The sequence below is a fragment of the Hyperolius riggenbachi genome, chromosome 4 (genome assembly GCF_040937935.1).
Source record: "Hyperolius riggenbachi isolate aHypRig1 chromosome 4, aHypRig1.pri, whole genome shotgun sequence".
NCBI classification, from domain to species: Eukaryota; Metazoa; Chordata; class Amphibia; order Anura; family Hyperoliidae; genus Hyperolius; species Hyperolius riggenbachi.
Window position 1 is genome coordinate 54747168 of NC_090649.1, and position 12516 is coordinate 54759683.

At 43.2% G+C, this 12516-nt stretch overlaps 1 protein-coding gene across 2 annotated transcripts in view; it reads left to right on the top strand.

The window, feature by feature from the left end:
- The window catches only part of FZD3 (frizzled class receptor 3), a 158645-nt gene extending 153747 nt beyond the window's left edge, over window positions 1-4898 (top strand). The window contains exons 5-7 of one of the 2 annotated variants that reach the window (XM_068280059.1): window positions 738-886; window positions 2992-3231; window positions 4642-4898. In XM_068280059.1, coding sequence (XP_068136160.1) covers window positions 738-886; window positions 2992-3231; window positions 4642-4852 — 600 coding nt within the window. In that variant the 3' untranslated portion in view covers window positions 4853-4898. The remainder of the gene's footprint in view (window positions 1-737; window positions 887-2991; window positions 3232-4641) is intronic. The other variant, XM_068280060.1, reaches the window with a different exon arrangement.
- Window positions 4899-12516: the final 7618 nt, after the last annotated feature.

A 12516-nucleotide genomic window follows, 5' to 3' on the forward strand; every position in this document is an offset into this window, starting at 1 on the left:
CACACATTGCATGGACATTAACCACTTCGGTACCAGCAGCTTCTGCCCCCTTAAGGACCTGAGGCTGCTGGTACGCTAAAATGTGCATTCCAACGAATCGCCGCAATAGTCCGTCGCTCACTCCGCTCTGTCCCCGCCGCTCTGTCCCCGCCGCAGGCTGCTCTCTCTGCCGTCGCTATAACGGCAGATCGCTGTGCGCCGGTCAGGAGCCGCTTTCATTGGCTCCTGACCCTGTCACTCAATGTAAGCCAATGGGATTGGCTTACAGTAATGACAGGGCCAGGAGCCAAAAACTGGTCCTTTCCGGCTCACAGCGCTCTGCCGTCATAGAGGCGGCAGGGCAGCACATTGCAGCGGGAATGGTGGGGACGTACGGTGAATGGGAAGTAGAGTTTATGTCCGGTCAGAACCACAGCGCCACCCGCCCGATGTAGATTTAAACTGCGTCGGTCCGAAAGGAGTTAAAATGGGATAAATCTCTGACATGACATTCAATAAAATTGTGTTTTCCTACTTTTTATTAGCTATATAGTTATCATATTTGCTTTTGTGCACAAGTAATATTGTCTGTACACAAATGACAAGTTCCTTTAGTACAGTTTTTCTGCTCTGAGTTTCTCTGTTTCCTCCTCCTCCACTTTCCCATCCCTTTCTGCCATTGCCAGCACTCTCTTCTGACAGTTGTTGACTGTTGAGTTTGGCTAATGGAACCTCACGACTTCCTTACGTCTTTGCAGGTCCAACAGACAAGCCGTCCTGACCTCATCCTATTTCTGATGAAGTACCTGATGGCCCTCGTGGTGGGCATTCCCTCCGTCTTCTGGGTGGGCAGCAAGAAGACCTGTTTCGAATGGGCCAGCTTTTTCCACGGCCGGAAGAAGAAGGAGTGAGTTTCAACACTGAATGGTCAGGGGGAGATGAGGGCCGCTAGTGGAAGCATTACCATTTGGGGTCACTCAATAAACAGACGAAGTCACTGTTATATTTTTAATACCCAATTAGCTGCTGGGGAAATTAAAGGAACTAAGCACATTTTCTTTCCCTAGTATTTCTCCTGGCTTGTGATGGCTATAGAAGCTGCCATGTCCCCCTCCCCTTCTTGCCTTTCTTTATTTACAGAAGTCACAGAGGCTATTGTCACACATTCCCTATAGATAAGCTCTTTGAAGAAATTGTCCTAATTAACCTCCTTAGCGGTATGCCCGACACTGTGTCGTGCATACCGCTATATGTCCTCCTGAGTGCCCCCCGCTGAATAAATGTGCTGTAATACCTGCAAAACCTTCTGCTAGCACTAGGCTAGCTAGTAAATGAGTCCTGCACACTCCGCTCCCCTGCGATCCCCCGTTTATACATTACACCCCCCCCAGCCCCCCGGATCCAGCAATCCCGCGGCCAACGGGGAGGCTGCACCGATCGCTGGAATCAGGCGGGGTAATGTATAAACGGGAGAGAGGCGGGGATCGGTGGTGCAGGACTCATTTACTAGCTAGCCTAGTGCTAGCAGAAGGTTTTGCAGGTATTACAGCACATTTATTCAGCGGGGGAGGGGGGGGGCACAAAGTTGCATCACCTCCTGAGCGGCGTAACGCTCAGGAGGTTAAAGTAGTTTAATTAGGCTGATAAAGTCTGTGTATACATCTCTAGTAGGCTAATAAAGCCTGTGCTAAATTTTAACCACCTTACGACTGCCTAACGGCGGCCACAAGGTGGCTCCCCCAGGACCGCGTAACGCCAATTTTTGTCAAGTCCTGGAGGAGTGGTTTGCAGGGAATCGCACGAGCATCCCCGCTTGAGTGACGGAGCTCCGCTCCGTCAACAGTCTCCCAGTGACGATCACCGCTATCAGACGCGAAACCGCTGTCTATTTACATTGTATAGCGCTGCGATCTACAGCAACGCTGTACTGGGGACAGCAGTGTGACACGGCTGTCCCCTGGGGAGGCACCAGATGCGATCCTCTCTCATAGGCTGATTCCTATGAAAGAGGATCGCTGGGATTGGCTGTCGGGAGGGAGGGAGGGAGGGAGGGAGGGAGGGGGTAAAAAATAAAATAAAACATAGATTCATTTATTGAAAATAAAATAACAAATGTATAAAAAAAAAATGAAACCTGCAGCAGCGATCGGAGCAGAAAAAGGGGGGGGGATTCATTTGTTTGCTAAGTTGTATGGCTCTACAGCGAGCTCTTAAAGCTGCAGAGTACTAAATAGTACAAAATAGCCTGGTCACTAAGGGGGTGTAAGCCTATGGTCCTTAAGTGTTTAAATGTAAAACTAAAGGGTGAAATTGAAGGTTTTTTTTTTAAATAAAGAGATATATTGTTGGCATGCATTTTTAATGTGCTATTGAGATGTCCTGGGTGCTAAATATGGTGCTTGTTTCACTTTAAAAACATCCTGATCCTTAATATGCATTTGAAGTGAATGTGATAGGCAAGAGTGAAAATGTCTCTTATTTCCCATTACTGAGTGAGGCCAATTAGTTATAAACCCGTCTTGATAAAAATGTGGGAGTTTCAACAGTTGCTAGCCTGCCATTGGCTTTGATACTTGGTTAGTCAATGACCCAATGTACAATAAGTATAAAAGTCACAAGTTCAGTGACTTTGATAGCTCCAAAGTCACTGTTTAACTGACTCTATCTTATCACAATAAACTACCTGTTCCGTTACCAAAAATAATACAAAAAAAATTCTCAAAACAGGTTGTCGGAGGCTCTTTGATATTTTCTTAACTACTTTTTTTTAGCACTTTTTCAGTTGTTAGATGCTGAAAAGGTGTTTTGATCAGATGATAAAGCATCTCCTGTGAGAATACTCAGGAGAAAAGATACCGTAATTGAATTAGGACCAGAAAGAAATAAAAAAAAGTCTGCCAGACTATCTAAAACTTTCTCACTGAAACATTACTACGTAGGTTGTGCAATATATGTTCTCTACAGCTGGGAACTGGCACAATGGTATAACGTCCAATGTCTGTCTCTTCTCAGCAGAGGTGTCAACGAAAGCCGGCAGGTCCTCCAGGAACCGGACTTTGCTGCCCAGTCTCTTCTCCGAGACCCCAATACCCCCATCGTCCGCAAATCAAGAGGGACGTCCACTCAGGGAACATCTACTCACGCCTCGTCCACTCAGCTGGCTGTAATGGATGACCAAAGGAGTAAAGCGGGCAGCGTCCACAGCAAGATAAGCAGCTACCATGGCAGTCTCCATCGCTCTAGAGATGGAAGGTAAGGGACACAATTTATATATACACCAAACGATACCGCGCTCACCACCTTATTGGAGTACAGTGTCCGGCTTGCTGTCTAAAAAGTAAGAATAAATCCTTCTCTTTGCACATAAATGTTTGTCACAGCCGCGCTGCTGGCAATACAGGTCTCAGTATAATCAGAAATCCATATAATATCCCTAGGATAGAGCATTACAGACACATAGCGGGTAACCTCTAACAACAGTACACCCTGTACTCAGCAAACACGAGAGACACGTACGCTTGGTCTCATAGTCAGTAGAAGGTGCTCCAAAATGGCCACATTGGGGTGCTATCATCCAGTACACGTTGGTTCTTTTTAGAGGTTAACATGTTCATTCTACATAAATTCTCCTCAAGGAGAATCCATGGAAAAGTGTGTGATTAAATTGATCAGTTGACTGATTGATTTGTAAGTCTCTGCATGCCCAATGGAAACACTTCCATTAGGTGGAGCTCTAGTCATCTGTTCTTCTAAGTTTGAGTCAGGTTGGTGTATAGCCTGTTGGGCTGGGAGCTCCCATTTTATTTCCATAGTGACCTTCAGGATATTGATTGTTTATTTAGTCATGATGTCATGTTTCACAGTGTGCATGCTGTGTAGACTAAACAGCCATTCAGTAACCTGCAAAGAAATCGCCTGATCAGTTGTGACTAAATCATTACATGCTTTTCTGTGACTTTTCAGGAATTTTAGGAGAATTTTTTGGAGATCTATCTCTAGTACCTTTAGATAAAGACTTCCCCTTGTGGTATCTGGCCTCCATATCCCTCTCGCTTCAGTTGTCCTTTAAGTAGCTCCCCCCAGTATAGATAGCCAGATGTAACCCCCCCCTTTTGATTTTTGTACAGTTATGGTCAGCTTTATTATTTTACTTGGCTTGGGAAAGGTGGAAAAGTCAGTAATGAATTTCACGGGTTGCTGTAGACCACTGGTCTCATTTTCTTACACTGTTATAACTTGGCCTCTGTAAACTTAAGAATTAAACAACTTATACAATTTTACCAATTTGTGAAACATTGTTAGTATTATGATACAGATACGTCAGAAACAAAAGGGAGTACTGAACTATACTCTCTCCTCCACATGGTTGGTTCGTAGTGTTGTTGTTCGAATTCGGGACATGGTGGTTCAACTTTCCAGCTTGGAAGGAGGAAGTTTTAGCGTTAAATGACATGCACCCATTCTACTGTTTGGTGCTGAATGCAGGTGTTCGGGTTCCGAACCACGATGTCTCAAATATGAACAATAACACTATCGGTTTTGCACCTCTTGGTGTAAGCAGAGGGTTATTTGCTCCTAGCATACATGTTTGTTTGAGTTACCTTGCATAGGGATATCGCTTTTTTTTGTTATGTTTATAATGACAAGATGATATTTCTTCAGGTACACGCCATGCAGTTATCGAGGAATAGAGGAACGGGTCACACAAGGCAGCATGTCCCGCCTTACCGACCACTCTCTACATAGCAGTACACACAGACTGAATGAGCAGTCACGACAAGGCAGCATCCGAGACTTAAACAACCCCTTATCCCATATCTCACATGGGACCAGCATGAACCAAGTCATTGAAGAGGATGCAGGAAGTACTTGAATTACTCCTTCTGGAACTGGTGGAAATAAATCTCTTTTGAGAAGCACTATGTAGATAAGTAGGTTCTTCAGGAAAGAGTGAACCTCTATCAGCTTACTTAGGGGTTCGAGATGGAAGCATTAAGTGATTTTTGAAAAAATGAATCCATTAACGTTTCCAAATGTAGCCACATTAGTGGCCTTGCGAAGTCTGAGCTCTTGTACTGAGTTGCGACATGCCTAACTGGTGGTAAGGCTGCATAATGCATTACTGTACCACCTTAACAGTAGTGGTGGCAGTCCGTAACATAACACCTAGAACCCCAGCCATATTCAGAGCTCAGCTCTCTCATCCAGCCTTATAACCAGGTAGCTGTGATGTCTATAGGCTTGGAAACATCCTGCTGAGAAGGAGTGAAGTCCTAGGAAGCTGGTATCATAGATTCAGCATAGAAGAGGGGAAAGTATCTATTTAAGGGTCAGAACACACAACCACCTAAACCCAGAACAGCCAGTATGAGATAAAGCATCTGACTTCACAAAACTGTTGCATCTCTATGCAAGTTAATAAACTGAGGGGCAGATTTATGAAAATCAGTGCAAGGAACATTGAAGCAAATCTGAAAAACAACAGGTCCAGAAACAAACAATCAGAATCCTCGATCTTGACATCTGCACGCACCAGTTCTGCCCATGTTTTCCTTGGACTGGGTTTGAGAAATCTGCTCCTAGAATCCTTAATGTAGATCTCATGGTCGTCTTGGAAAATGACTCTATGGAATCCTCTTTTATCTGACAGTGGTGGGGAGCAGTGAGGAACAAAGGGAGCCCTTCCTATTGATGTATACATATGAGCGATGCCCAGAGTTCTTCTACAAGCAAACAGCTTTTGAGATTTGGAGAGATTTAGGAGGAAGTGTAATGACTTTATAATTATATCATTTCAAGAGATTAGATATTGCTACTGCTTTGACATTGCTACATGTTGGGCTTCTTTCTTTATCTAACAATAGTCCTCCTGTAGGTTGCTGAACGTCCATTTCTTGAGTGTTTAGCTTGCTGGGTACTCTGTAACTTTGAGTTTTTAGAATGAGGTTAACTCTTTTCTGAAGAACCAGTTTAAAAGCCAGTCAAACCAAGTTGTGGACCCACTTTGTAGCTCCTGAATGCACAGCCAATCCATACATGTTTGACAATACATACCCTTTCTATTGTTAAGCAGCTGAACAATCCAGTATGACATCTTCCATCTTAAATATCAGAAGAAAGAAGCCCACCAAACATCAAAATGAACCCTGAAATGCAACCTGCATTGTTCATCATAATAAAAATTTGGCGGCTTCTGTTCATCTCTAGAGGCTGAAGCTTTACCCTCTTTATTCATGCTACAAGGGGTTTTCAGGCCTGCCCAATCTGTGTTCATAAACTCTTGATTCCATCCATCCTGGGGAAAATAAACATCTACCTACACGGTGTTACGGTGAAATCTACTGTAATGGACTTATGCATCCATATTACGAAGGACGATCAAACTGGTCTCTGGTGCTTTCTACTGTTACATATTTCTGGACTTCAGATGGAATTCTTTATCTGTTTTACACAGCAAGCCCACTGGACATCTGAAAAACTTAAACCCAAGCCTGTGCCCTAATGTTGAGTATACAGCAGGTGTGAAGGCTTGGGTTTATTTACATAATGGTTTCTACTAGGTTCTGTGGCGTTTTCCTAGAAATTAGAGGCCACCAGTCTCCAAACTGGTTGGAGGTCTTTTCAATCCTCTGGGCATGTTCCTTCCTCAGAGGACTGGCTGTGTATTATACGTCCATTGGATACTTTAAGACTTTACATTTATTTATTGGGTGCTGTTGATTTGGCATATGCAAGTTTTTGTTCAGAAGTTGTGTTCTCAATGCTCTAAATCTCCGATTTCAGGACTGTAGAGCTCCATTCCATGTTTCCATACTTGACAATGACCTCTATATGAAGACAGCTGTGGGGACTCCCAAGATCTAGAACTACTTACACTTAAAAAAAGACACCTGAAACTTTCATTTAAAGCACACCTGTTATATTTGTGGGCAACAGAAAGGGAATATACGATGAAGAAATACACAGCCAGAGGTTGCTTTCTATCAAAATGTTTAAGCATTCCAGAGATGGAGACTGTTGACATCTCGTGAACCATGGTCTCCAGAGTGTGCCTGCTGATCAGTAGAGATGGTCAATAAGCTGCTCATAATTTCAGCTGGCATTCACATTTTATTTAGCTTGTCCAGGGGATTCCCAGATCCTCCTGCAGCCCACCTATTCCACACAGGGTCACTCTAAACCTATTAGACTCATCAACGTTGAATAGGTTTCTTCTATTTGCCCCCTGCTCATGGACAAGCACATCCATGCTGGGCATGCGTGAGTAAGGTCTGTGCATAACCAGTAGAAGGAAGTGCTCATGCACTGAGGAAAAATGCTGTGCAAAAGCAACTTCATTCTACTGGCCATGTGAGTTCTCAGCTGGGAGTGTGGCCAGAAGATGAAGAGGGCTTCTGTGCTGGAACATTGGGTTCTATGATGATATGGGAATCCTCTGGACCACTAAAAGGCTTCCAACTACTGAGAGAAATATTTAACTTTTGGGGTTTATTTTTAACTTCCAGTATGCTTTAATTCCTCATTGACCATCTCTGCTGATTTGTAAAGCCCTTCATCACACCGAGGGCCATCAGGGAGATGGAAGAGGTGAGGACAAGGTGGGCTTTTTGAAGTCAACTTTTGCAAAATATTTATGTAACCAGGATTTCCGGGGCTGTTGATTATTTTGACATTCAGTTGACACTGCAGGTAACCTCTGACTATGTATTTTTGTCATTACATGCTCAGAGTAGTTTAGCCATTTGTCTCGCAGGCGTATTTTAAAATAACATACATGGAACTTTAAGATGTTAGTTCAAAAGACCTCTCAGATTTTCTTTTCAACACTGGATCTTGCTAAACCACTTTCAGAACCTAAAGAACATGCGTGTAATATAGTCCGACATAAATGTTTGTACATTATAAGATTATTTTGTAGATCGTTTTTAAAAAATGTGATGTTTTGCAACTTCAAAAAGGGAATTGCTGTAATTAAACCATTTAACTACTGAAAAACAAAAAGGTCTGTACATTGCAGTATTTAGCTTCTCCTATCAAGGGACGAAATCTTGGGCCTTGGTCATCAAAGTTTCTCAAAAAAAATTGTTTGTTCCACATTGCAACCAATTCTGGTGCCATGCTGTAGTGGAACATGAATGGGAGTATCTGATTGGTTGCTGTTGATTTAGTTTTTTTCAGATACTTTGTAATATGAACCCATTATTCTACAACAATGTATCTCAGAGGTCCGTCTACTCTTGCCCCTAGTGACAAGGCTGAAATAGGAAAAAATATATGTAATAATTTTGTTATAAAGAAAAAGAAAAGTGATAATAAAAATTTGAGATTTTCAGAGCATTCAACCTCCTGAGCGTTACGCCGCTCAGGAGGTGTTGTTGTTTTTTGCCCGATTCTAAAAGAATTGTCCCTAATGGCTATAAACCCTCTAGCTAGCAGTAGGCTAGCTAGAAGTAGTCTCCGGCACCCTTTGATCGCCGCCGCTCCCCCGTTTATACTTTACCCAGCCTGGATCCAGTGATCGGCGCAGCCTCCCGGGACAGCTCCGGTCTGCACTATGGGGAGGATCGCAGATTACGTCGCCGATGACATGTGCAAACCCGATCCTCCCCATAGAGAGTCCGGAGCTGTGCCAGGAGGCTGCGTGATCGCTGGATCCAGGGGGGGGTAACGTATAAACCGGGGAATCGGCGGGGATCAGGCGGTGCCCGACACTCTTACTAGCTAGCCTAGTGCTAGCTTAAGGATTTGCAGCCATTAGGCACATTTATTTATGGGGGATTCCTGGGCCACAGAGCGGTATGCCCAACGCAGTGTCGGGCATACCGCTAAGGAGGTTAATGTTATACACAGTGTTGGCTGCCATTTTGTTTTTGCCATTTTGAAAAAAAAATATTTCAACTTGGCTGCCAAAATGGCCACCTCCATAGTGTACAGAAACGGGCCTGCTCCTTATAATTGACTGACATTCTTGCTATATGCAGGGAGTTCTCACTTTCCATGTATTTAAATTATACAAATTTGAAATTACATAATCTGCCCAATCATATATTTTGTTGGAGTTGTTTTAAAGGAAATCCAAGGCAAGTAATTAAAGTTAGCTTTACTTACCTGGGGCTTCTTCCAGGTCCTAGTGGTCATGTGTGTCTTTTGCCGCAGCTCTGGTTTTCTCCTCCGTCCCGCTGTCAGCCTTTGAAGTTGAAGTGTTGATGACCCCCGATGGGTTGGCGTCTTCTGCGCATGCCTGGGCATACACACATCATTGAGAGCGTACTGCACCCGCATAGTAGTATTGCGCAGTATGCTCTCGGTGACGGGGCGCAGGCCTGCTCATGCGCAGAGGATGCCGACCCATCGGGGGTCAGCAATACTTCAGAGGCTGCCAGTAAGACCCGGGAGAAGACCTGAGGTGCGGCGAGGGACATGCAAGACCTCTAGAGGCTGGAAGTATCCCCAGGTAAGTAAAGCTAACTTTTATTTCTCGCCTCGATTATTCTTTAAATAGCATAGAGCAGTGATCTGCAAACATGACTCTTCAGCTGTTAAGGATCTACAAGTCCCACAATGCATTTGCCTTTGTGTTTTGACTGTGGCTGTCAGACTCCTACAATGCATTGTGGGACTTGTAGTTCCTTAACAGCTGGAGAGTCCAGTTTGCAGATCACTGGCATAGACGATCCTTGACCAGGGGGGAGACATGATAAGGTAAAGGTTACGCAGGTCTTGTCTCTCCTATAGTTCAACAACTGTGCTTTATTTAAGGTGCCCATTAATGGTACAATTTTTAGTGAACTATTTTATTTTTGACCCGACCATTCAGATTGTATTGTTATAAAAGGGAAGGAAATCAATCCTGAACGATTGAAGAATTGCTTATTAAATGCCTTTCTCAATCATCATTGTTCGATCCATCAGGCCTTGTTCACATTGCGTTCTGATCACGTTAGCGTTTGCGTTTGGCTTTTTTTTTTTTTTCCCCAATTCTTGGCGATTTCTGTGCATTGGGCGGTTTTTGTAAGCGCTTTTGCAGAGCAATTCCGTTTTTTGACTCTTTGATCCGGAAAAGAATAAATACAATGTATTTATCCTTAAAACCACGAACATAATCACTGCACAAAGCGTTTTTGTGAGCATTTTGCATTTTTCCTATGCCTTCCATTGTAGCAAAATCGCCCCGAAAATGGTCCATGCAGCGCTTCTCTGAAAGGAAAGCGAACGGCTCGCCCCAATCTAAAGTAGGAAATCATGGTTTAAGCGCTTTCAGGGCGATTTTGAAAAATCGCCAGCGCTTAAAAAAAAATAAATCAAAAAGCGCCTCTAGTGTGAACGAGCCCTTAGTGATCAAAAATCGATCAAGAGGACCTTGTTGTTTTAAAGGAAATCTATAACATTTAAAAATAAAGTAAGATACTCGGCAAAGAGTAGGGAGGGTTCGGAATCCCTTAGAGCCTCCCTGTTCTTCTCTGAGGGCCAGATTTGGACAATGGTCGGAATTTGACATGAATGCTCTAAGGGGGTCCAGAACCTTCTCTCCTCTTTGGTGATTATCTAACTTTTTTTTTTTTTAAATGATACCTGAAGTGACATGTGACATGATGAGATAGACGTGTGTATGTACAGTGCCTAGCACACAAATAACTATGCTGTGTTGCTTTTTATCTTTCTCTGCCTGAAGGAGTTAAATATCAGGTATGTAAGTGGCTGACTCAGTCCTGATTCAGACAGGAAGTGACTACAGTGTGCCCCTCACTGATAAGAAATTAAAACTATAAAACACTTTCCTAGCAGAAAATTACTTCTGAGAGCAAGAAAGAGGTAAAAAGGGGAATTTCTTATCAGTGAGTTGAAACTTTGAACAGAGGCGCCAAAATAGGATTAAAGCGTCTAAAAACCGTTTAAAAAGGGGGATGCAGTGGACTTACCTCCCTCAAAATCAAACAGACAGGGATTCGTTATTTATATCAAAATATAAGCATTTATTGAACATACACTCCACTTTGCAACCCGTTTCGCAGGCACATTCCCGCTTCATCAGGCAATATACGGAGCAACTGTAAAAAATGCCAGAGAGTACCGCACTTAGACTGATGTATATCTAAAATAGTCATTATGTATAAAACAACTTTGATAACATGAATATTCAGGGGTCATAGGTTTGTAAATATATACTATGTGCTAGTTGTGTGGGTCAGCATAAATATAGGAATGTAGATAATGATGATCACAGCAATAACAATATAATGGTAATGATTGAAAATTAAATTATAATTCAATAATAGGAATAGGATGTTGATATCAGTGTTGGATAAATATAATAGAAGTATATTATTTATCCAACACTGATGTCAACATCCTATTCCTATCATTTAATTATCATTTCATTTTCAATCATGTACCACCCAACAATTGCTCTACTTTCATTTTTCTAATACTAAGGTCAATACCCTATTCCTAGCATTCAATTCTTAACCAGCCGGGCGGTATGGACGAGCTCAGCTCGTCCATCACCGCCGGAGGCTGCCGCCCAGGCCCTGCTGGGCCGATTTTCATCAAATAAAAAGCAGCACACGCAGCCGGCACTTTGCCAGCCGCGTGTGCTGCCTGATCGCCGCCGCTCTGCGGCGATCCGCCGCGAGCAGCGGCGAAAGAGGGTCCCCCCCAGCCGCCTGAGCCCAGCGTAGCCGGAACAAAAAGTTCCGGCCAGCACTAAGGGCTGGATCGGAGGCGGCTGACGTCAGGACGTCAGCTGACGTCCATGACGTCACTCCGCTCGTCGCTATGGCGACGATGTAAGCAAAACATTCTGGGCGCCGGAGGCGATCGGAAGAACGCCTCCGGAGCGCCCTCTAGTGGGCTTTCATGCAGCCAACTTTCAGTTGACTGCATGAAATAGTTTTTTTTTATTTAAAAAAAACCCTCCCGCAGCCGCCCTGGCGATCTTAATAGAACGCCAGGGTGGTTAAACAATATACAATATATCCTATACTACGATTAATTTATCGTGGTAATTTTTAATTATTTTTTTAATCAATTTTTTATTAGTCTCATTATATTATTGTTATTGCTGTGATTGTCATTATCGACATTCCTATATTTATGCTGACCCACACAACTAGCACATAGTATATATTTACAAACCTATGACCCCTGAATATTCATGTTATCAAAGTTGTTTTATACATAATGACTATTTTAAATATACATCGGTCTAAGTTCGGTACTCTCTGGCATTCTTTACAGTTGCTCCGTATATTGCCTGATTAAGAGGGAATGTGCCTGCGAAACGCGTTGCAAAGTGGAGTGTATGTTCAATAAATGTTTATATTTTGATATAAATAACGAATCCCTGCCTGTTTGATTTTGAGGGAGGTAAGTCCACCGCTTCCCCCTTTTTAAGCAGTCTTTAGACGCTTTTATCCTATTTTGGCGCCTCTGTTCAAAGTTTCAACTATATAAAGTCCACCCTGCGTGGAGGGGTGCTACCCTATCTTTTTTCCTATCTACAGAGAGCGACTTCTTAAGTCTGAGTGGGCTCAGGTC